Raw genomic sequence first — 26,758 nt, 5'->3', positions numbered from 1 at the left:
TTCATGGCAGCATATTTTTACATGAAGTTTACATCATTTAAACCATTTTATTCCATCAAACAATTCAGTACTGATTTGAAATAGTGTATCAAAATGACTGATTAAAAATCTGATTAAACATGGCAACTAAACCAAAATATTTAGCATTAATACTGCAAGTCTTTTGTCATTTACTCTGCTTTGTGTCATTCCAAACCTGTATGATGTTTTTTCCTCTAAACATCCAAAAATATTTTGAATAAAATTGGTAGCCAAACAGTTTACCACATCCTTACAAAATGACTACTATGAATGATACCAAAAGTAAAAAATTGACTGCAGCGTCATGCTGAAACACTAAAACTTCCCAAACCCGTTCTTAAAATGTATAGATTTCTCTAGAATGTATGGCTTAAGCATTTGCCTTTCCTGAAATGTCCATAAGAAGTGAATGTGTGCATTTGTTTCCTGTGTTTTAAAGCATTGAGAGACAAGCTGTGCTACATTCATTCACAGTTTGATTTTATTTTAATAGCTTTCCCCAGCAGGCTCAGAGGTCTTGTTATTGAAGTCTTTTAGAAAGAAATCCTTTCAAATATGACATTAAAAATCAGAGAAGTGTTTGGAGTGAAAGAACAGATACTTTTTTGTCTCTGGTCACCATGCATATGCTGAAGGTTCTTCTTTCCATAGGGGAGCCCAACGTCATGTGACTGAAACAAACAAAGAGAGGATTCAAAGAGACGGTCATGTTGGACTCTTTCAGTCAATGTGATGCTATAACGAATTTCACATCAAATGTTCTGCCATTTCCATTACGAGGGTTCGCAGACCGAACAACATGAAAATAACATCGTATTTTAATCTGTTTTTGTAAAGTGAGATAAAAAGAAACAAAGGAAAATGAGTTATTTTGTAAAGAAAGCAGAGATTATTTCAGTAAGCCTGCAGGCAAAATAAATAAAATGACAATTGGAGAGTTAAGAAAAGTACACAATATTGTGTTTGTGTAATATTCTTCAGTCAAGTTCTGTTAATGAAAGCAGAAATACAGATGGAAATCTGATGAAATCAAGTGAAACAATAGAGCAGATGTAGTAGGATGAACACTTTCTCCATGTTTATTAGCAATCTTCTGTACCTGTGCTTTAGTGTTGTGTCTTTATTCTTGTGTGTCCAACAGCTCCGTCTGCTGGTTTGTGTCCGTGTGTGTTCCCATTGAAGGTCCCTGCCAAAAACATTACAAAAAAACACAACCTTACACGACAACAAAGATTAGATAACCACAGAGTAGATATCAACTTGTATAACAACTGTACTCATTAAGACGGTCATTTTATTTATTCTGTGATTGCAGCCTTTGTCAAGTTTGAAATGTTTTATTAAAAAGAAAAAGGCAAATTTTGCAACATTACGCATCCTAGAGTGTGACAAACTAAATCTTTTTGGATAACAAGCTATAACAGACAATACTGTAAAAACATGCATCTTCAATATATTTCACAAAAGTTATCAAACACACACGGATACACACCGAAAAACACACAAACTGATTGACAGATACACAGACACCGACAGACAGACACACACAGACACACACACACACACACAAAAAAACCACGCACACACAATACACACAAAACACACGCACACACAAAACACACACCATAAACACGCACACACACAAAACACATGCACACACAAAACACGCACAGAAACACACATAACACACCCAAAACACACATAACAGACACATACACATAAAAAACCATGCGCACACACAAAACACATGCACACACAGACACACCAAACACACACACACACACACACACACTCACACACACACACAAACACCAACAGAGTCGCACACATGCATAAAGACAGACAGACAGACACACACAAAAAGAAAAACCACGAAAACGCACACAAAACACACGGCCACACAATACTCACACAGACACAATACACGCACAACACACAAAACGCATGCACACACAAAACACGCACAAACAGACAGACAGACACACACACACAACACACCAAAAAAACACACACACAATACACACAAAACATATGCACACACAGACACACCAAAAATATGCACACACACACAAACACCAACAGACAGTCACACACATGCATTCAGACACACGCACGCATGCACACACACACACACGCAACTGACCTAAACACACACATACATACACAAACAAACAAACAAACAAACAAACACTGACAGAGAGACAAAACACACACAATACACGCGCAAGCACACACGGACAGACAAACACACACACACCAAAAACACACACACACAAAACACACACACAATACACGCACAAAACATACACACACAAAACACACGCACATACAATACACACAAAACACATGCACAAACCGACAGACACACACATAACACAGACACACCAAATAAACCACGCACACAAAAAAAAGACGCATGCACACAAAACACACACAACACACGTGCACACATACATACAAACATGCAACCACCCACACAACGGACCTAAACACACACAAACAAACACTGACAGACAGAGACAAAACACACACAATGCACACACAAAACACACACACAATACACGCACAACACAAACAAAACACATGCACACACAAAAAACGCACACACAACACACCATAAAACATACACACACAAAACACACGCACATACAATACACACAAAACACATACCGACAGACACACACATAACACAGACACACCAAATAAACCACGCACACAAAAAAAGACGCATGCACACAAAACACACGTGCACACATACATACAAACATACAAACATACAACCACCCACACAACGGACCTAAACACACACAAACAAACACTGACAGACAGAGACAAAACACACAATACACTCACAACACATGCACAAACAAAACATGCACAAACACACACACAACACAAACAAAACACATGCACACACAAAACACACACATAACACACCAAAAAACATGCAACACACAAAACACACGCACATACAATATACACAAAAAGCATGCACATACCGACAGACACACACATAACACACACACACCAAATAAACCACGCACACACACAAAACACACGCACACAAACAAAAAAATACGCATACACACAAAACACACACAATACACGCACAAAGACAGACACAAACACCGACAGACAATCACGTATACACACAAACACAACACACGCATACACAAAATACACGCATCCCCCCACACACACAGATGCACAAACAGACAGACACACACAAACAAACACAAACCGACAGACAGTCACTCACACACATACACACAAAACACACACATAATACACGCACAAACACCCACACATAACTCACGCACTGCCAACACACACGCACACCAACAAACAGTCAAACACACGCTCACACACAGACACACAACAGATGCAAACACAGACATAAACAAACAAACAAAAACACACACACATACACACAATGACATTCATTGACATAAAAGACGTTCCCTTTACCTTACCTGTGACAACTAAACACCTAACCCCAACCCAAAAAAAGAGTAATTTGTTTCAATATGTATAATCATGTATTTTAATGAAAAAAAAAATTGTTTCTTAATGATGTCCAAATCCTTTTGTATAAATGGGAAAAATCAACAGGTCATGCACCAAAAGTGGGACACAGCTACACGTTACTACACTTTGGTAATTATAGTAAATTATTCATTTTTATATATTTCCCCAATCAAACAGAGATCAATTCAAAAGACTGTGTCAACACCATTACTGTGTGCTTTATTTTTTTGGATGAAGGCCATACAGTGTATGACAGCGCTTTACAATAACTGACACAACTGAGGATTAACGGAGATCCTTTTCGTCGTGTCAAATGAATGCGATCACTTTAAAGTGATGATATGAACAGTATTAAGAATAAAGGAGACAAGAAAAGACCTAATCTCTCAGACAGACAGAGCCAGAAAGCTTTAAAACTTCAGTGGTATTTAAAAAAAAAAAAAAAGAGCAAAACACTCGATCTGTGCAGAAACAAATACATTCGACAATATACAGAAATACACCAAATGATTTCATATGACGTTTTCATTTCTCCGTTTTGTCATTTAGGTATGTGTTTTATTCAATGGTTCATTTTAAAATAAAAAATATTAAACTTTCAAAAATATATTAAGCCTTAAATTAAAATACCAGCGTCTCAGATCTTTCACCTCAAATGTTGGTCACACTTCACATTTCAAATTGGCCATCAAATTTAAAAACAGAAAAGATTAGACTATATTCCCATAATACAGTAAACCACCCAATATTTCGAGTGAACAATGATTTTTTTTAAACTAATGTGATTAAAGTCCCATGTAAAAATGTAAAGAAACTGATTCAAGCACCTGCAAAAATATTCACTATACACCAGACCAGAAGTTCAGCTAAATCCGATCTGTTGTAACATCCGTAACCGCCAATAAGAAAAAAAATATTCACATTTAAATCAAAATATGAGCCTACATATAAAACTTGTGTGACCCTGACCTGTCAGGCAATCTAGTCACTCATTTAGATACTGTAATATTAAAGCTTAAACACAACTGGGTGCCAAATTACCTAGTTATAGGTCATAAACAGCAGCGTTGGATATCATAGTTTAAGATTCGTAGTGTGCCCTGGTGTGAACCAGCAACACTGAATCTGAAAGGCACTGGCTTGAGGAAAAGTCCCTCTGAATGTCTTTTGATTTTCACGCACGTCTCAATGAAACGCGCTCAGGCTGGCCGATGTCTGTAGTGATGTTGATGTAGAGAGGTTCTCTGTGGACAGACAAAATCTTATAGGAACAGGAATTTAAACCGTCCTTCTTCCACATCAGTGCAGTCTTGCCTAACAGCTGCATCCTGTGTAAGCGGAAAAAAAAAGGGTCAGGTGTCACACTAAACATACACATCTGTTTCATCACTTTGGGTAACATCGGGTCTTGTTTACTAATATGTGTGCAAATTTTCGCGTATTTATACGCAATTGTCACAAAAAGTTTCCGGCTAATTCACATTTAAACCGACCACTCCACTTGGGTGGGCCCGATGTGTTTTTGTTTACAAAATATTATGTTTAATATTTATTATATTGACCATAAACGGTATTTAACTTGTCATACTTTATATATATATATTTTTATATGTACAAAAAAAAAAAACAAACAAAAAAATATATATATATATATTAGGGCTGCACGATTAATCGCACGCGATTGTCATGCGCATCTCGTCAGTAAAGCCAGTTCCTTGATTAGTAATAAATCACCATCAGCTTCTTTCAGATGGAGCGGCATTTATTACACAGAGCCGTAGTTCTCTGAAAAGCGGGGAAATATCGCATTCATAATCACAGGAGATTCATTTGCAATTATGAATGCAATATCCCCCCCCCATATAAATATTGGATTAAATATTGACATTTTCCAGTGTTTCTATCAGATTTTGTATAAAAAAAATTCCGTCATTATTGTTTTCCAACAAAGTGTGCACACAGCGCAGTGTACCACGAAGAAAGTGCACGGAATTTAATCTGTTATGGGGCGTACACACCAAACGCAAAATCAACGGTTTGCGCAAGTAGATTAGATACAAAGTCGATGCAAAGACACAAATAGACGCAAACTTGTGCGGGGCAATGCGAATGAGATGAATTGAGCTGTGCAATTGTCGCGAAAACAAGTGCTATTTGCCTCAAACGCATTTTCTCGCAAATTGAAAATATTCAACCCAAGCGAAAAAATTCTTACATAATGCTGCGTAAAGACCAAACACGAAGCAACGTGTTCCTCGCTCTAGATCACTTGTTGGATTTAACTTCGTGTCATGCAAATTTTATACTTGAGTTAAATATTTTTAACTTTCACAAAGACGTCACACTGTCAGTCCAAATCGGATTTTGGTGCATATCCAATTGGAATCCAGACACATTTAGAACATGTGAACGGCCAAAAACTGCATGAAATCCGTTTATTTCTAATCCACTACTACATCCAGAGGTGATCGATTTCAAATCGCATTTCTGGAAATCCATTTCAGTCTGACCACTCTGATCGCATTTGTGTAGCTTTTTGGTTACATCATGCTGTTATTTCATGTAAACGCAACCCCAGCGCGAACTTTGGAACAGTCCATTTTTGACAAAATGATAGGGGTGTTTGGACGAGTCCATGCATTGGGGAATATAGTTTCTACAACGTCAGGCGTCAAGGCAGACTGTTCTGCCATAGAAACTGTGCAACTAATATAGAACACGGCAGAACACTACAGGACACACAGATCGGCTCTGAAATGTTCGGTGATTCTTGCGAAATTAGACTTGCGAGGTGTCATGAAACATTTTGTTTCAAAAGTAAATGCTATCAAAATAAGAACCATACCGTTACAAACATCTCATGTCCTATTTTGCACATGATTTCAAATGACATCATACAAACCAATTTTGTTGTTTTTTCCACATTTAAGGGGAACATTTTCATTACCGCAACGTGTCCATGACTGTATTTGGGGTCTTTGACATAGAAATATTTATAATTAAAAAAAATCGAAAAAATAAAAAGCTTGAGTGCATGTTATACTATAAACATTTAGAGTAAAGAAACATGTGGTATTTGGTGATTATGGGTAAATGTATTGAAAATAATAAGGAATATAAATGTGTCCAAGACAAATTTTCTGAGTCTCCGCAACAATTTTCAATCATTGTTTAAGCCCTCAAGGAACTAACATTTTCGAAAACATTTGTTGGAAGGGACATAATTGACTGACACTCAAGATGGCTACCAGGTAAGCAGTTCTTATTTTTTCTCTCCAGATAAAAGTTACAATTTTGTTTGTCATAGTATCTAGACAACTTTTTTGTTCTCATTACCGAAACATGAGTTTATAAATGCATATATTTAATGTAATATCACGTTGCGGTAATGATAATTTTTGATAATGATCATCTAAAATGTAAATAATTCTATAGGAAATATTTATAAATCCTCAAAAAATAATGATTATAGTAAGTTCATAAAAAGGAAATCTTATATGTGCAAAAATTTGGCTTTAAGGGCTTTTTAAAAACTCTGATGCTGGACACCTTCTAAATCTGGATTTCGTGAGAATCACCCAGTTGTGATACACAATATGGACAGTGAGTCTGTTAAATCGGATATGCACTAAAATCGCATATGGACTGACAGTGTGAACAAGGTAAAAGATACGTTTGAGACGAATAGCACATGTTTCCGTAGCAACCGCGCCACCTAATTTGCATATCCCCGTGCAAGTTTGCGTCATTGCATTAACATGTATGTAATCTACTTGAATTCGCATTTGATGTGTACGCCCCAATTAGACTTTAATGCGAAAAAGGATCCTGAAAGATGGTACCTATTATCTAAATAATTACCCCCCCCCCATTAATAAAGGTTTCATAATGTGTCGGTTCCCTATAAATGGTTTCAGCAGTAACAACATACAAATGGCTTTCGTGGAGTCCTTTTAGAGAAGTTTATTACTGATAACACACAAAATAAACAATAAGTAGATTACCTTAGTTCAAATAATAGCTAAAGCTTGTTATATAAACTACAGTGAGCTATCATTACTGTATAAAATGTGTACTATGCAATCTTAACTACAGATCGGCTGCCAAACCTCCCACCAAATAGCGGTAATCCATGATCGCAGTCTTCCCTTCTCTTTAGGAAACCAAAACATTTGTTATTTTTGACGAGGTATTTGTTCAAGAGTTCAGTTTAGCAACTAGTCAGAACATTAAACAGAAGTAAAGTTACGCTCAGACGCGTAATCGCGTCAGCGCACGTGTGTCCGATGAAGCGTTATAATGATGAATGTAAAATAAAACGGAAATAAACGGAAATGTTTTTGTGAGTGCGGATCGTAACTTTCTACACTAAAGATTTCATAATGACATTGTAATACGTGTGCTCAGTTTATTTCAATCATTCGGTACAAACAACTTTTTCTAATTTAATTGTAAATGTCTAATATTTTAAAATGTAACCATGAAAAAAGTTTTTTTGGATACATATATACGCTAGATAATTGCCCCATGTAGCCTAAATAAATCACGAATGTATCATTTTCTACCCCATTGTACATCATTAGGATACCAGAGGCATTTGGAGCAGCCCAGTGGCCATATTTTGAAATGTGTCATGATAAAGAAAATTGTTTTTTGATTTAAGGCTTAAATTTAAAAAATATATAACTTTGTTAGATTTGTGGCTTTGAGACTATTGCTTTTCTCGGCTGCTATGGGACATTTATAATATGTTTTTTATGAAATATATTTGTGCATAACATTTCAGTTCAGCTATACTTTTACATTCATAACTCTTTTTTTTACTTCTTAAGTTTGGAAAATAAAGTTCCAAGTGTCTTCTTTCACATATCACAATTGTATCTATAAGTCAAGTAGTTTAGGAGCTGCAAACATTTTATTGTCAATTCAGAGTTTGTGTTGAAACTGGTTAAACTAGTTGAATTTGGAGTGTTCTGAATGAGACCACGTACACACTTTAACAGAGATTTAAAAAAAAGTGAGGAAGCAAAGGGTGAAGATTAGGCGCATTTATTTTATGTGTGTAGAAATAATATAATATGTACTTATGTCAATATTATATAACAATGATATATTATTATATAAATTATAATCATAGCATTTCATTAATGTACGTTAATTTTGTGTACGTGTGGTTCAAGTTATTATTCTTGTAAATTTAAAAGAAATTTTAGTACGAATGTTTTTGTAGAAACATGATTTGTTTGTGAAAACGTCTGTATGTTCATTTTGCGCACAAATTTGATCGTACGTACGCACGCACCTATGCTTGCTTGGTGAACAAGACCCATTGTCATTTAAACATAACAACATGTACAGTGAGGAAAATAAGTATTTGAACACCATGCTATTTTGCAAGTTCTCCCACTTAGAAATCACAATGTATGATTTTTTTAAAACTATTTATTTGTATGAAAGTCAGTGTTAATATTTGGTACAGTAGCCTTTGTTTGCAATTACAGAGGTCAAACGTTTCCTGTAGTTTTTCACCAGGTTTACACACACTGCAGGAGGGATTTTGGCCCACTCCTCCACACAAATCTTCTCTAGATCAGTCAGGTTTCTGACCTTAGTTAAACAATTAGTTTGAGCTCCCTCCAAAGATTCTCTATTGGGTTTAGGTCTGGAGAACCTTGATATGCCTCTTACAGAGCCACTCCTTGGTTATCCTGGCTCTGTGCTTCGGGTCATTGTCACGTTGGAAGACCCAGCCTTTGACCCATCTTTAATGCTCTAACTGAGAGGAGGTTGTTCCCCAAAATCTCGCAATACATGGTCATCCTCTCCTTAATTCAGTGCAGTCACCCTGTCCCATGTGCGGAAAAACACCCCCAAAGCATGATGCTACCACCCCCATGCTTCACAGTAGGGATGGTGTTCTTGGGATGGTACTCATCATTCTTCTTCCTCCAAACACGTTTGGTGGAATTATGACCAAAAAGTTATATTTTGGTCTCATCTGACCCCATGACTTTCTCCCATGACTCCTCTGGATCATCCAAATGGTCATTGGTAAACTTAAGACGGGCCTGGACATGTGCTGGTTTAAGCAGGGAAACCTTCCGTGCCATGCATGATTTCAAACCATGAAGTCTTAGTGTATTACCAACAGTAACATTGGAAACGGTGGTCCTAACTCTTTTCAGGTCATTGACCAGCTCCTCCTGTGTAGTTCTGGGCTGATTTCTCACCTTTCTTAGGACCATTGAGACCCCACAAGGTGAGATCTTGCATGTAGCCCCAGTCCGAGGGAGATTGACAGTCATGTTTAGCTTCTTCCATTTTCTAATGATTGCTGCAACAGTGGACCTTTTTTCACCAAGCTGCTTGGCAATTTCCCTGTAGCCCTTTCCAGCCTTGTGGAGGTGTACAATTTTGTCTCTAGTGTCTTTGGACAGCTCTTTGGTCTTGGCCATGTTAGTAGTTAGATTCTTACTGATTGTATGGGGTGGACAGGTGTCTTTATGCAGCTAACGACCTCAAACAGGTGCATCTAATTTGGGATAATAAATGGAGTGGAGGTGGAAATTTTAAAGGCAGACTAACAGGTCTTTGAGGGTCAGAATTCTAGCTTATTTGCAGCTGTATCAAACAAATAAATAGTTACAAAAATCATATATTTTTTTAGATTATGTCTCTCACAGTGGACATGCACCTATGATGACAATTTCAGACCCCTCCATGATTTCTAAGTAGGAGAACTTGCAAAATAGCAGTGTTCAAATACTTATTTGCTTACTGTACATGTAACTCCATCAATAAACATAAAGGGACTGTATGAACAAGAATGAGCCCATTACAAATAAACAATGTTCTTATTAAGTATGCATTTATGATGTTTCATTAAAGCACTGCATTGCATTTCCCATTTCATTTATTGCTTCAAATCTCCATCGTTTTAAGAGTCGTTTTAGGACACAAATGGGAGGCAGGCCCCACAATGTCTCACAGTCTGTATAAACTCCGGTAAGGGAATTGAGGAATGTGCTTTAAGAATCTCTCAATGAGGTGTGAACGCACAGGGAAAACATAACACAACCAAAAATGAAACACATCTGCCTGAATAATATCAGACTGTGACATCAGCAGCTGGTCATGTAGCACAAGAGATAAATATACACACACAGCACAAGACCTCACAACGAATCTAAATAAAAAAATCAGCATTGCGTTTGTGCAAAAAATTTTAATTCAGCTTTTTTAGACTTCTCTGCAGTATCACGACTGATGTAGTGAATAAAGCACATACAGTACAGTAGTGATAAGCTCACACGCTGACACCAGGAATACATTTGAGATGTTACTAACAGCCATGTATGCCTCGGGCTGAAAACAGTGTCTTCACTAACCTCTCATTATTAACTTGATTGCCGCTGTCTCTCTTGTGGAAGATCATGGTGTAACGCCCAACCTCAGGTGCCGGTCGGACTATTGACATCTTCTGTAGCTCTATCCTGAAAAACACGTTCCTATTAAAATCACCATAAAATCAACAGGAAAACTTCAATGACTTCACAGGAGTGACAATTATATCACTAGAAATGAGTTGCATGCCTTTTCTAAGGCATGCAGGGTGAAACCAAGATACTTGTGCTTATTCCTAAAATTTCCCCTGGTCAACATTTCACTTACCGTACTCTGAGATCATCGTCCTCTCCACCCCAGCCCCAGTATGTGTTTGAAAAGCCATTGACTTTGTGGAACTGTTCGGTTGTCATGGCCGAAACTCCACCAAAATAACCTTTATATTTGAGCCTGAAGAGTCAGAGAAAAAAAGTGATGTCTTTCACATATATAAAAAAATCATAATAAATGAACAACACAATAAAAAGCGTAAGGTACATGACCTTTAATGCAGCTGTTGGGAAAAATGGCTTATAGGCTGACAAGCAGTTTTAATGTTTGACTGAATGTATTTTTTTAATGAAGATGAAAATCATATCACTCACCGGTACCCGGTGGAATTCCTTCCCACTACAAAATGTTTGGGTTGGTTCTCACATACGTATAGATTCTCATCATTCTCTGGTATAAGATCGACATCATGGAAGATAAAACAGTCCCAGTTGTGATCTTTAAGGGCTTCCATGTAACCCACGTTTAATAACTTTGCCCTGTTAAATGTAGCATCTCCAGCCTGTGAAACAAACACACACATACGGTTTACACATGATGCTTATACATCTTACAACGACTACATTTATGCACCCTCTTAATGAGATAATGGAAATATTGCAATTACACTTCATCTTATGTGGGTGATTCTCACGAAACCATTGAAACACCACGGCACTAATGATTTTAGCTTTAAAATGTGTAATATAGTAACATTAAAAAGCATCAGAATTAACACAATACTGTGTTCTACCTTGCACAATGTGTGATTTCAACATAAGAATTTATAATTGTAAATTTTATCTCATTTTCTGCTGAAATTCTCATTTTCTGCTGAAATTCTCATTACCGCAATGTGTCCGGCTGTGTTTGAACATGCGTTATGTTGTAATTTAATCAAATTAACACAAAAATATTAAGAAAAAAAATAAATGGATGTTTTGCTAGACTACTTTAGATGACAGAAAAAATATTTACTGAATATTCATGTATAATAATAATGAAGAAAAATTAGGAAAATGATGTGTCCATGCCTGATGTTCTCATCCTCCGCAACACTTTTTGAGAACAGTTTAAGCACACATACAGAATTTTAATAAAGTTTGATTTTGAGTGACCAAGCACATGGACCAGTTACTTCAAGATGGCTACCAGGTAAGATCATTCTTTTACAGTTAATTTGAAATATTGTCTTGTCAGAATGCTTACACGACATTTTGATTATCATTACCGCAACAGATGCTTATTAAATGTTAATTTCATTAATAGAAGCATAATACTTTGATTTTAAATGCATGTGCAGAATCTCCAAATTATGTTCTTTCAGGTTTGTCATGTCATTTTGAAAATATGTCAGTGTTGGTTTTCTGACTGTTGCGGTGAGAATCACACATGTATTCTTCGATCAAAATAATGCGATTAAGCTCACAATCGCAGTAAGTATAATCAAAGCGTGGTGTATGCCGATTTTAAACGTAATACAAGGCCATGTAAACATTTTAAATGCATCTATACTGCACTAACTGAAGTGTTCGTAATAAACTTGACATTCCCAACACAACTTACTATCAGCACTTTTGCCTTTATCCAAAATGGAGAGGTGAAAACTGGTCATGAAAACCAATAATGACTGCTTTGGTGCAAAAAACTGACATTACAAGTAGACATCGGGGAAAAGATGTAAAGGTGAACGATGTAACCCCTGTAAATAGTGACATGCTAATAAAAACAAACGTAATGTATAAGCCTAAAACTGTATATATTACAATACACTGTGAAGCACAGGAGAAATTACGGCCAATATACAACGGCCAATAAACCGTAAGTCATTTATTTCATATGGAGAGTCACAAAGGGGTTGCATAAGGTGCTGACCATCTGCGGACGCGTAATTTTCGGATCCGTTTTGAGCGTTGGATCCGTTAAAAATATTAGCAAAAACCAGTGCGACTACACCGCATGCGATATGCCGACCGGAAGTACTGTATTTTAGTGTATTTCAATCAAAAACAGTGTGTGAGGTGAAAATTATTAATCCTTTTTGTTCAACTTTATTAGTAAAATTTGAATCCTTAAAAAAACAATTGATTACTGATAAGTAATACATTATTATTTTAATATATATATGTTATTTTAATTAGGGCTGCACGATAAATCGCATGTGTTTGTCACGCGCATCTTGTCAGTAATGCCGGTTCCTTGATTAGTATTAAATCGCCATCAGCTGTTTTCCGATGGAGCAGCTTGAACTACACAGAGCCGTAGTTCACTGACAATCGGGGCAATTTCGCATTAATTATCGCGGACGTATCGCCTGCAATATGTATGTGATATGGCCTAGCTTGTCAGGGAACTACGGCTCTGTGCAGTTAATGTCGCACCATCTGAAAACAGCTGTTGGCGATTTAATCAAGGAACCGGCATTACTGAGGAGATGTGTCGAATGCAATTTATCATGCAGCCCTAATTTTAATCTTGTCTCCATATTAAAAATTGGTAGTCTTTGTTCATATATGCAGAGCTGTTTATTGTTTCATTCATTTGCATTCATTTATTTATTCCACTATGGTAAATATTGAAATGAAGCCTCTTGCGCTGGAAAGAGCTTCTCTCCCATGTACGATTAAACTGAAACTTCATTACGACTGCCAAAGTCCGACAATCGCTTCCGTATGTCGTGTGCAGTGGAAAGGCGGCTTTAGTCCCCATCCACACGTACACCCTTATAAAAAAACATTTATGCAGTTTAGCCGTTCGTCCACACGCAAACACAGTATCAGGTGACTAAAACGACACTTTAATGAAAAAATAAAAACTTTAATTCCTGCTAGTGTGACGATTTTTAGAAAAGTGTCGTGTAGTCGGTAAAACCAGAGTATTTTGGCCTGTGTTGTTGTTGTTTGTGCCGAGGCGATACTCTGCAATGGCTTCTGATTGGCCAACATGGCTTTACGGTTATATTGCCATTTGGTAGTTTGGCATGCTCTTGACAGCGCTTCATACCATGTTTTTGCGTGTTCGTGTGGACTAGGCCAACCTGTTTTACTCCTGTTTCACAGACCAGGCTTAAAGTCGAAATGAAATTGAAAAACGTAACTTTGTGGTATTTTTACAACTTCTCTGTGAGCTTCATTATTTTTTTAAAAAATCATGTGCCCTCATCATCTTTTAAAGGGGCCATGGGATGAAAATCTGACTATTTCCATGTTTAAGTGCTATGATTGGGTCCCAAGTGCTTCTATCAACCTAGAAAATGTGAGAAAGATCAACCCAGTAACTTAGTTTTGGTAACCCATTCTCTACAAGCACATAAGAAAATAGGTTGTTGAAATTTGGCTCTCCTTATGATGTCATAAGGAGCTCTTATTATAATAATACCGCCCCTTAATCTGCACTATCCAATCATAGCACTGCCATTTAGTGCACAGAAAAGGAGAGAGAAAAAATAATTCACAGCACAATTGAGTTTCAATTGCAACAAACCGCTCACTTGCATTTAAAAGGACATACCCAAAATGGCACATTTTTGCACACACCTACAAAGTGGCAATTTTAACATGTTATTATAAATTATCTGTGGGGTATTTGAGCTAAAACTTCACATATGTGCTCTGGGGACACCAAAGATTTATTTGACATCTTAAAAAGTCTTGTGCCATGGCCCCTTTTATCAAAAACGGCCTTGTAAAAACTCTTTCTTCTTACTTCCGCTTTACGGTAGGAATTTACAAAATATGATATTTACCTAATATCCTAATGATTTTAGGCATTTAAAAAAATCAATCATTTTGACCCATACAATCTATTGTTGGCCATTGCTACAAATATACCCATGCTACTTGTGTGGTCCAGGGTCACATATTTAATTCCAAAGGCTGATGGGAAAACTTTCGCCTACCTGATGAATGACATAGATGCCGTAGTGAAGCTGCTGTCTCTGTAGGAAAGGATGAAGGTGGTATAGGAAAAAGAGAAGATGCTTCTCCCTGTTTCTGTAAGGAATAAGGATGGCGACACTCTGTCGGGCGAAACAGTCGGGTGGGGAAAACTGACCCTCCACAACCTCGACGTTCTCACTCTCTACCTGCTCCAGCGTCACAGAGGGCTCGAATGTCAGCTTGAGAGCACCTCCTGCGGAGAAGAGCGCACAGAAACCAATAAACAGACATTTCCGAAGATCCACATATAGGTGAAAGGCCCATAGCCCAGGTGCAGCCCTTAAAAACAGCACCAACTGGGGGCCAGATTTAGAAGACAAACCCGAAATTGGCAGACAGCTGTGGTGGGAAAAACAGTCGTGCGTAAACAATGACATTCACACGGGGGTGCCGTGAGTTTCCCACATGTTTCCCTCAATCTGGCAGTTTCGTGAAGCCTTGGCTATTATTATCAGTGCATGATAAAGGAATCATATATCGAAAGTTTAAAATGTATTTACTTTTTAAAACCCTTATTATATTCTTTCCTTAGTGAAACACAAAAAAGGCTTTAATGCAGAATGTCTTATTAGCATCTGTCTTCCCTACACAGAGGGCAGATGGTGACGGAGACAAAAACAGTTGTGGCTAGAATAGCAAATGTCAAAATTTGTGAAATCTAACCTATTAGCTAAAATTAGCAATTTTTTATCCTAACCCTAAATTTAATTGCATTTAGGCCGTAGCTGTATTCCATCTAGCCAGAACTGCTGTTTTCATCCTAAAGTCCTGCGTATAGTATGGTTTTTTTTTTGCATACGCCAGCGTACATTGTGCGCAAGGTTTTTAAAAATCAGGCGGTGCGCGTACAGTACGCATGCACTTTTCTGATGACAAAAATTGCGTCACAGGCACTATACCCGATACATTCGCTTAGTGATGACAACATTTAAATTTTTGTCTAAATTTATATCAAAGTATACAGACACACCTTTTCCAGTAAGCATCGCATTTTGCCACTGATATACTCACTGAGAAGAGGAGATCGATCCGGACAGCTCTGTTTGGAGGTCTGGTCCTCAACACTCTGCATTATCTCAGATTCAATCTCCGGACTTGTAAACTTTTCCATGTGCTTTAAATCAAGTGGACTCAATCCATATTTAATCGTGTCATCGCTGGGAAACGCTATCCATGCTAAAACGCACAGACACAACACAAGAAGAAACACAAACTTCCCTTTCCGGGTGAACTTGCTTAGGGTGACACGGATGCCCATGACTAGAGTTCAGTTTGATGTGAGATCCAGCAGCAAAGGAGGATGGGAAGAAAACAGCTAATCCTAAAGAGAGACATCTGCCTTTTAATTCACAAAAACAGACCTTAATATCCACTCCATGTTATATGTCCCTCTTAAAACCAGTCGTGTTGTTCATGTTCACTTGGAGAGGATAAACTTTAAGTAACAAGAGATCTTTTGCTGTGAGTAGTCTTCCCCAAAAAGCTGTAAAGTGAAAAAGAAAAATTCGATTAGGATAGTTCTACATAGATAAGACGATTTCCGAATTAGTAGGGCTGGGTATCGATTCAGATGTTCCAGATCGATTCAATTTCTGTTCCGATTCTCGTGACAATTATTATACTTTATTCTCGATTTAAAGGATTAGTCCATTTTCTGAAAAGAAAAATCTAGATAATTTACTCACCACCATGTCATCCAAAATGTTGATGTCTTTCTTTGTTCAGTCGAGAAGAAATTATGTTTTTTGAGGAAAACATTGCAGGATTTTTCTAATTTTAATGGACTTTAATAGAGCCCAACATTTAATACTTAACTCAACACTTAACAGTTTTTTCAACGGAGTTTCAAAGGACTATAAATGATCCCAAACGAGGCATAAGGGTCTTATCTAGCAAAACGATTCTCATTTTTGACAATAAAAATAACAAATATACACTTTTAAAGCACACCTTCTCTTCATGTAGATCTGGTCGTGATGCGCCAGCTGACCCCACGCAATACGTCATGACGTCAAGAGGTCACAGAGCACGAATGCGAAACTCCGCCCCAGTGTTTACAAGCATCTTGAAAGAGGACCGTTCCTACATTGCTGTATGTCAACTGATACTAATTAATGGCTTTGTGTCAGTTTATTGTTTAAAATGGTCCGCAAATGTGCGTTTTATACATGTAACACGTGACCTCCCTACGTCACTAGGCATTTACGTTAGGTCGCGCTGGACCGGACCTAGACGAAAAGTTGGGGTTTAAAAGTACATACTTTTTATTTTTCTTGTCAAAAATGACAATCGTTTCGCTAGATAAGACCCTTATGCATCGTTTGGAATTGTTTATAGTCCTTTGAAACTCTGTTGAAAAAAACTGTTAAGTGTTGAGTTAAGTATTAAATGTTGGGCTCTATTAAAGTCCATCAAAACGAGAAAAATCCTGCAATGTTTTCCCCAAAAAACATAATTTCTTCTCGACTGAACAAAGAAAGACATCAACATTTTGGATGACATGGTGGTGAGTAAATTATCTGGATTTTTCTTTTAAGAAAATGGACTAATCCTTTAACTCAATGAATATAGATTTAATACAAATACTATATTTATAAAAAAAGAACAGTGAACAGAAGTTTACAAGTGGAAAATTAATAAAAAAAATTAAGAGCCACAAACCTGTATATTAAACTCTTATTTTTAGGTACACTTGGGTACATTAAAACAGAACCCATCTCTAATTTTCAAATGCATACAATTATGTAAAATACAATACAATCTTGATTCAAGATGAAAAAGGTATCCTGAAAAGAGTCAGAACATTCACATCACTTGATCAAACAGGACCATGTTATTTCCTTTATTAAAAAATCGATTTGTGGCCTTTCAGAATCAATTTTTAATCGACCGCGTAAAAAACAAAAACGATTAATCAAAAAATCTATTTTTTTGCCCAGCCCAACGAATTAGTCAATTCTGTTAATGTCAAACTCTGTTTACCTAGGTACAGTAATAGTATTGACTAATTCAGACAACAGAATATCCTGATTTTAAGTTATACAAGAAACTTTTAACAAAAAATATTATATTTATGTCTGAAACTTCTTGTGATCCATGACAATGTCTACCGATATGTAAAAATGTAGCACAATGTAAAGCAGAAAAAAGCTATTACTGATTTTCTTCATTCCTACACTGATGTAAAACAAGTTTTATTTCCTTCTGTGTTTACAATTCTCTGGTCATCTCATGTTTCACATGTTGACACAGTGGCTCACTCTGCGTTTTTTATCATCTGCTTCCTGAAAAATTATTCATAACAGGACCTTCTTCTGTTCTGCACACAATTCCCTGCCACGTCAAACTACATTCAGTATAACCTTCAATGCATTCTTTGTTTTTTTAAGATGCTTGTTGGTTTTAGCATGTTTAACACACAGTGGCCAGGGGGTGTTTGCTCTTTTTAAGGTGGTAAAGCTGGTCAAAGCTGAGAATGCTGATATTCTGGGAATTAAGTTCAAATTAACCAAGAAAATCATCCGTACTACTGCTCGCAACATGCGGTTTGTTATAAATAAACATTAATGTCAAAGTCAATAAGGATACAATAAATCATACTGCACATTTTAGGAAGTCTCTTGATTGGAAAGGGTTAACAATCCCTGATCTGTAGATCAGCAATGACGAATATTTATATTATGGGTCTCCAACCCTGTTCCTGGAGGGCACCTGTCCTGCATATTTTAGTTCAAACCGCCAACACACCTGTATCAATTTGATTAGCAGGTTCAGGTCTGTTTGACTGGGGTTGGGGTTCCTCTTAAGGAACAGAGTTAGAGACTAGTGCATACATACTTATGTAATGATATGATTTCGCTTTGGAGGAGCATTTCGATGCTTCATTAGGACTAAAAGACATAGCGGCCGTTTCAGTCCGAAGACTGCATACGTCATCAAGCCTGGTTTATTTAAGTTAACTGAGCATTACATTCGCAATACGCATATTACAGCAATTTACGATTAACTAAGAAAAAGAGTAATCTTTATAATTGTTAAATTCTGAAATAAGACTTAGTCTTGATGACGTATACAGCCTTCAAATGCGACCTCCGGAGGACGCAGGCTTCGACTTGACTAACGGCCACCGTAGAATATAATTGATTTATATAGAGAATGTAAGATTTATCTAATTATATAGACTTTACCTTAGACACGTTTTATAATGCAAAGTAGTCATTTAAAAAGAGAAGTAGTATTTTTCTGTTTCAGCCCCATTTTAAGCTTTAACAACACGTTTAAGGTAAAGACGAGATTTTATTCATTTACAGCATTTAAATATAGACATTAAATGTTTTGTGTGACTAACTCGACGCACGACTTGAGAAAACATTTTCGACCTCAATATTCACCTGCCACGCGCTAATTTGAGGGGCTAGGTGCCCGTGCGAGCGGTTTATGATGAGTGTTTTAGATAAAATGCACAAATATATAAGCGTATTCAGGAAGAGAAATAGATAAATGATTGAAAGACTTACTGCTGAGAAACAGATGTTCACTCTCGCTGCAATGAAGCCCAACACTACAGTGAAGCACGCGTTCTTCCGCAAACACAAAGGCAACGCTATGACATCACTGAGAGGTTGTAACAGCATTGACCTTTTTGGTCCGCATATGCGGTACGTCAGCAGCACCGCCATATTAGCTGTGGCAAAACTAGCCCGCTAACAAATGCGTGTTTTTTTTTTTTAGATACAGAGCACAATAACTTTAGCAAATCTCAACAGATTTCAATGATTTTAATATGTGTAGAGTACATAAGTGTTTTGTCTACAGTTAAACAATGTGTTTTTAGGTAGACAATTTTAAGATCTGTCCAGGGACAACGGATGAAAAATAGCCTCTTGGCTAATTCTGGTGCATTTACAGAAATGTTAATTAATGTACACTGTCCCTGTCAAATAAATAAATTAAAATAAAAAAATCTAAAGTATTATATTTATTTTTATAAAGAATCATGGAAGCGTGTCAAGTATAGATTTAGTTTGCGGAGGCACCCTAATGTAATATAATTAAATGTACTGGAAAGAAGTAGTCTTCTTATTGTGAAAATTGCTTTTTTCTTTAGAAACCTTCAATATGTCAGCTAAGTTAGCGGTAGCAAGACTGAGGCATTTTTCCTCCAGTTGCTATGAGAGTAATTGAGCAGTTGCCACATATAAAATGGTGCTGCCGTTGACGTGCGATCCAGCAGCCAATGCGCATTCTAGTTATTTCTTTAATTTATGGGTTCCTGGAGGGCCCATGTCCTGCACATTTTAATTCCAACCCTACTTCAACAACACCTGCCTCTAATGATTAAGTAGCCTGAATAACTTGATAAGCAGGTTCAGGTGTGTTGAGATTAAATATGCAAGGAAAGGTGCCCTCCAGGAACCGAAATTGGAGACTCATGATGTAACCTGTTACACCATTTGACATTTTAATTTAATATCAGGGTATAACAGGGCATGAAACCCACGTTATTACACTTATTTTTATAATATTTTATAAAACAGTTATTTTTCTGTATGTAATTATATTTTACTACATCAATTGACACAAACCGGTTACACTTATATAAAAAAATATAACACTGAACACATAAAAATAGTTCCAAATAGACCCCTTCACGGTTCACGTCACAGGCGGTTCCCACTGCGCATGTCGGGGTCAGAAAAGCCATTACAGGAGATTGAGTTGCGTATTATTCGGTATCGTCAAAAATGCCTACTTAACGTTACGTCGTGGGCTGTGAAAATCGCAATCAAGTTTTCGCGATTCATGCAGAATTTCAAAAACAAAAAAATACAACATCTGCGGCTGCAAGCAATTAACGTGCAGACTGGAACAATGCAAATATCAAAGAGGCTTGTGTTTGTAGTGCTCACTTCATTTAAGTCATCATTATAAAGCCTGGATGGTATGAGCAGTTTGACCCCATGCTGCGCGCGCACCTGATAGTCATTTAATGTTTACAAACCTTGAAGGGGTCTATAGTAGATTAGTTTACTTCTTTAATCAGCATTATAAGATATTTGACTAAATTGGCCCCTAACAGAAAGTCTTGCAATCACTGATATATCTAAATGACTGGATTGCACATGACGTCACAATTGTGAAGCCACTGCGCTGTCATATTGTTATGCCCAAATATTTTATTAAATTAATAGGATATTATCAGATTTTAATGATAAACTGTACTCTACCAGTCTCCGTTTTTATATCTGAAGTCTTCTTGTACATTATTACAACGTAACGTTTCTATGAATCCCTCTATGAATACGTAGACACGTTTCTATGAATCCGTTCCTTTTAATCCTGCCTGATTAAAACATAAACATTGTAAATAACATCAGTACTGTATTGTGTGACTGATACACTGCAAACTGGGTGAATTTGGATCATGATTTTGAATTTAAGTTAATGACACCCTCTGCTGGTTGGGAACACGACGGTCACAACCCCCATTTCCACTCTGTACCATCTGCATTCCTGTGCTCATTGACTATTGGCAGAGATGTTGGGTTTGGTCACATGGTCAAAGAATAGATGATAAAGGACAATTTTTGTATTTTGCTGCTTTTTCTCTTCTTCGGGCTGTTCTTCTTTACTTGAGCTCTGGGGTTCTCTACACCAGTGATTCTCAACCAGTGGGCTGCGGCCCACCAGATGGCTCTGGGACAATAGGCAGTGTTTGACTACGGACAAATAATTAAAAAAATGAAAAATTATATATATATTTCCTCGGCTAAACAGTGTGCTGCAGGTGTCAAACGTCAGAGATCTTTGCTCATTTTCTGGAATACCTGCAATCACACGAAAGAGAAAACGGAAACGTATCTTGCCAAAGAAAACAGATTATACACAGCTTCTATCTGCAATTAAACTGTCCCTATTTAATGTTGACAGGACACTACAGTGTTTACCAATGGTGGTATGTTTACATCTTCATCCTTGGGCGACATGCTAGAGCCGAAAAACTCTAGTCCCGCCCTACCTAGACTCTAATAAACACTATTGCCATCTATCTCTCATCTCTAGATTAATCAATTCACAATGGCTCAAGTCAATCCACTTTTCTTTTCCCTTCACCTTCACAGCAGTGTCATTAACAAACCTGAAATTGACCTTCACATCACGATTCTAATGGTAATCTTTTAGGTTTTTGAATGATTACCCATTGATCAGGCACTATAGACCATGGCTGCCCTCTGAGGAGGGCTCGCACACACTCAGAACTTTGAGTTGTTCAGAGTTGTTCAGGACTTGGCTGTCATACAAATGAGCTTTCTTCTGTTCTGAGTAAGCGCATGGGCCTGCATATGATAATTTTAAAGGGCTTTGTCCAGGTTTCTTATGGACATAATTACTGCTTTGTTTGTTATCCCTCTGGTTTGCTAAATCTCCCATCAAAACATTACGCTCTCTGGAGATCATTTTCAACTTGCTTAATGTCTAAAGTCAAGTGTCTTTCTTGTCTCAGAATCCTTAATGCTCCTTGTGCACCCCTCTCATTTACATACGATTAACAGTAACAATTAACAATTTGCCACTGAACCTGCATTAACGACGACAGTGGGGCCTCCAGCCTTAGTCAAAGGGGTTGACACGTATGGTCAGGATGCGATGTTGGCATTTTCTCGTGGTCTTGTAAATAGTATGCAATATAGACCTGTTTGCCACTGAACCTGCATTAACGACGACAGTGGGGTTACAGGCCTTAATCAAACGGGTCGACAGGTTTCATTTTCTCTTAAAGATCGGAAGGTGACCCTTAGTTACCATATATACCGTCGCAGTGGGCCCCCAATATGCAAAATCCTCAACTGTGGATAATATAATTATGCCGCAATAGTTAGTCTGTCTGAAACTAAGCTGATTAAACCACATCACTGTGTGACACTTGCATTACATGTGAACGGTCACAACGCTAATATGATTTTGTTTTTCTCTCCCTGTCTCGTCCTCGACCCCGAGGACAATGGGACAAACAGACCCAGTTCTGGTAGATGTGAAAGTCGGTACACCTCTGATCTACTGGTCGTCCTTCAACGTGATGCCCAGCTGATGCCTGACCAACGACCACCGGCAGAACCCGCTTAATCTCCGTTTAATCTCCTTATCCGTTTACATGTATATACATATCTCCCAAGGGTTTTTCTCTCCTAGGACTTTTTTTTATTTCCTCGGCTAAACAGCCCAGGGTTTTTTTTCCTAGGGGGTTTTTTACCCTGGGGAGGCAGCCTTCTTGGGCTTAACTTAGCTTCCTCATCTAGACGTTACATTAGTAATACGCTTGCTTATAATGTCGAGTCATAGCAGCAGGAAATTTGACTGCTTATGCTATCGTGTATTATGTTGTGCTATCTGTCGTTTTTGTGTTGTTTTAATGCTTATATTAATGTAAAGCTGCTTTGAAACAATTAATTATTGTGAAAAACGCTATATAAATAAAATTGAATTGAATTGAAAAGAACAGCATTATGTGCTAGGGCATCACATTCTGCCTCTGTTGTTAAAGTTTTTCTGTGTGTTTCGGTTTTAAAAACTCCATCAGGTCTTGGATGAAATGCCACTAGCTGGTGCTGTAGATCTTTAGTTTAGTAGGGACGGTCTTTAGTTTCCCTGAAGCGCAACATCTTTTAGTAGAGTCTGATGGTAGATGTGCTCTTTATTAACATTAACTAGGTGTTAAAAGGTGATTCCGCCTCTACGTGTAAATCACCACTTTCACAGTGGTCATGCGTTAGCTCTCTCAGCAGAGCCTTCAGGGTTCTTACACCTTTTCCAACATCAAATTTTAGCACTTTTGAAAGTGCATATTCATGACTTTTCATTTAACTGTGGTTAAATACATGTTGACACATTTATGTACTTTGTTACATTTAAATCAATTTTGCTACAAAAAGACCCCAAAACGACATTACAACTAATTGTTCAAAATTCATCACGTGTCTATAAGTGCACATGGCATATATAACCTGGAATAGTTGATAACAAATTACAAATTATTATAAATAACTTCAATTTCAATAAATGCTTTATTGAACATCCATTTCTGCCTTCAAACAAATGCCATAACACTATCAATAACTTAAATTGGCATTGTAAGTGCCCTTTAAGGTGTTGAGTTGGGGATAAACTGCAATGAACAACACAAGTGCAAAAAATTGCAATGAAAATAGTGCAAAAATGAAACTGTAATAAGGACAGTTCAAAACAAACCTGCAATGAACAACAAAATCAGTACAGTGCAAAAAATATATAGTTGGCTAATCCAAAGTTATGCCAAACAGGGTAAGACCTATTAAGGAGTGTCCTTCAGTTTTTCGGTTAACTGTTTCTCTAAAGTCTCCAGCCTTTTTTCTTTTTCTGCTCTTCGAAGGAAATTTGACTTTTTCTGCATTGTCATCAGCAGACTTCAAGAGGTCCCTCATATCCTCCTCTAGTCTCTTCTTTTGGGATTTTATTTCTGTTATCTCTGCAATTAGTCATTTTCTCTTCTATGCCATCTGGTTATCTTGCTTTAGATGTCTTTGGTCATCAAGACACATGTGATATTTCTGTCTGGCAGCAGCTGCAGATAGGAGTAGTTCCTTTGTGTAGGCTATGTTGAGAAGCCCTCCAACACTCTGCACATGGTCAAGAATAACTCTCTGGGAAATCAATGAATGTTCTTTAAGCTTCTCCACCATCACGTCCTTGTTGACAGAAAACCCTCTGGCAACAGAGGCTTGGCCATGTGAAAGGATCAGAACAACTTTCACTGCCTCCCATAGATGGCAGAACTCTCCATTGTTGGATAATTGTTCATGGTAGAATACATCCAAACTTCCACTTTCTGGGTTGAACTTTCTAAAAGAATCTGATGCTGTCATCAGGCTGTAGTCATAGAAATTACCAAACTCCCTCAGAATCTCATCACAGCATTTCTCTTTAATGCGTCTAGTTTCCACAAGGAGCCGCAGAACAGTGGTGAGTTTCCGGGTGCTTACCCTTTTTGCTCTTGAGGAACACCCTTGGATGCAGAACATACAGGCTTCTCACAAGAGGATATTTGAGTGGAGCCTTTTCAAAAAGCATGGAGACCATTTTTAGCAAAAACAGCTTGCAGTTTTTCCTAAACTCCAGCCTAAGCCTCTTAGCATCTGGGTTCTTCTTGATGTGCTCCTCCAGGGCTCGCTCTTTGACAAATCCTACTTTTAGTTTGGTAACATTCATGTGGTTGACTGGGTCAGCATATTCAACTTGTAAGAAGCTTTACTGGAGTAGTTGCAGTCTTTATTACACTCGGCTTGATAAACTTCTCCATTAGACTCCTAAGCATATTGGTGAGATCACCACTCATGAATGGCAACATGGGTTTGTATGTCTAGTATAACTTCAAAAATTGTTTGATTTCCTTAGCCACCATTAGAAAAAAATTGAGCTTTGCATGGAAGAGGCTCTTTCTTGGCATTGGTCTTCATCAGGGAGGCGAAATGAAGAGTTATCCCAAACACTGTGAGGTATGCCACTTTATTCTCCCCACATTTTAACTGTTTTGCTATGGTACTGTCGTGAAACATAGTTTGGAAAATGTCCCCTACGTTCTCACATGATTTGTATGAATAGTGGCTGGTTACTACTTTTGTTGCCCAGCATATTTCTGCTTTCAGTGCTGGATTAGAGCTTACAAATATTTTTATGATTCCTTGGGAGTTGCTGGTTGACTGCTGTGGATTAGATGAACCTGGGGATGGTAGATGTGCAATTCCTACTGGTACTCCACTGGCTTCTTCCACTGCACTGTCTCTCCCTACACTGCTGCTTGGATGTGTAGATGAATTGCTTGTGTGCTAAAAAAAAATCCCCCAAAGCAGGGCCTGGATGAAGGAGTCTTCTTCTCAGATCTTGATGTTTGTTTCCTAAATAAAAACACCAAAAATATGAGGACTTAATATAATGATGCATAATATAACTTAGTATGAAGATAAAAAATACTGTTAATGTACCATATATAGTATAGTATACATGAAAAACAAGAATGAACAAGAATTGGGGGAATTATTTACAGGGTAGTGCTACAGTATTACAAGAACATTATTGTTGTGGCTTATGGCTCTTGATATTGTAAATATTATGCTTATACTTTACAATAAGGTTTAATTTGTTACCACTAGCTAATGTATTAAATAACTAACTATGACCAATGCATTTGTTACAGTATTTATAAATCTCTGTTAATGTTACTTAATAAGAATTTAGCAGTTAAATTATTGCTTACGTTAGTTCACAATGAATTAACTAATTGACTAACTTTTGATTTTAATAACGGATTAGTAAATGCTAAAAAAATTAACATTAACAAAGATTCTTAAATGCTGCAGAATTACAGTTCATGATGCTAATCAATTTTAACATCAAATCAATTTTTTGTTTGCGGTGAAAAGGCATGTCATATTGCTGACATTCTTGAAACTGGTTATTTTACTAGCATCAAAACATTTCTATTTCTGTGGCTTCATCCAGATACTGTAGAATGGACCAAATTGTTCTTTAACAATTCATACAGACATTCAGAGAAAGGGCCAGGCTTCTACTTCTACAATTTCTAA

General features: G+C 37.3%; 1 protein-coding gene across 2 annotated transcripts; it reads right to left on the bottom strand.

Moving 5' to 3' along the window:
* Positions 1–480: 480 nt before the first annotated feature.
* Positions 481–19,812, bottom strand: b4galt4 (UDP-Gal:betaGlcNAc beta 1,4- galactosyltransferase, polypeptide 4). 2 transcript variants are annotated; one of them, XR_008643371.2, is made up of 9 exons: positions 19,658–19,812; positions 16,152–16,623; positions 15,101–15,333; positions 11,538–11,725; positions 11,221–11,343; positions 10,938–11,042; positions 4,591–4,877; positions 1,121–1,207; positions 481–692 (listed from the first exon to the last, which is right to left on the bottom strand). XR_008643371.2 is itself a non-coding variant. In XM_055200847.2 (7 exons), the coding sequence occupies exons 2-7, from the start codon at positions 16,396–16,398 to the stop codon at positions 4,724–4,726; spliced, it is 1,050 nt and encodes a 349-aa protein (XP_055056822.2). In that variant the 5' UTR covers positions 16,399–16,623; positions 19,658–19,812; the 3' UTR covers positions 3,743–4,723. The 2 variants fall into 2 exon arrangements, 1 of the variants encoding a protein (XP_055056822.2); XM_055200847.2 differs by lacking the exons at positions 481–692; positions 1,121–1,207 and having other exon boundaries at positions 3,743–4,877.
* Between the last annotated feature and the right edge of the window lie 6,946 nt (positions 19,813–26,758).

This window comes from Misgurnus anguillicaudatus, chromosome 22, assembly GCF_027580225.2.
Source record: "Misgurnus anguillicaudatus chromosome 22, ASM2758022v2, whole genome shotgun sequence".
NCBI lineage: Eukaryota > Metazoa > Chordata > Actinopteri > Cypriniformes > Cobitidae > Misgurnus > Misgurnus anguillicaudatus.
The sequence above is the reverse complement of the archived record's forward strand: the minus strand, read 5'-3'. Positions and strand labels throughout refer to the sequence as shown.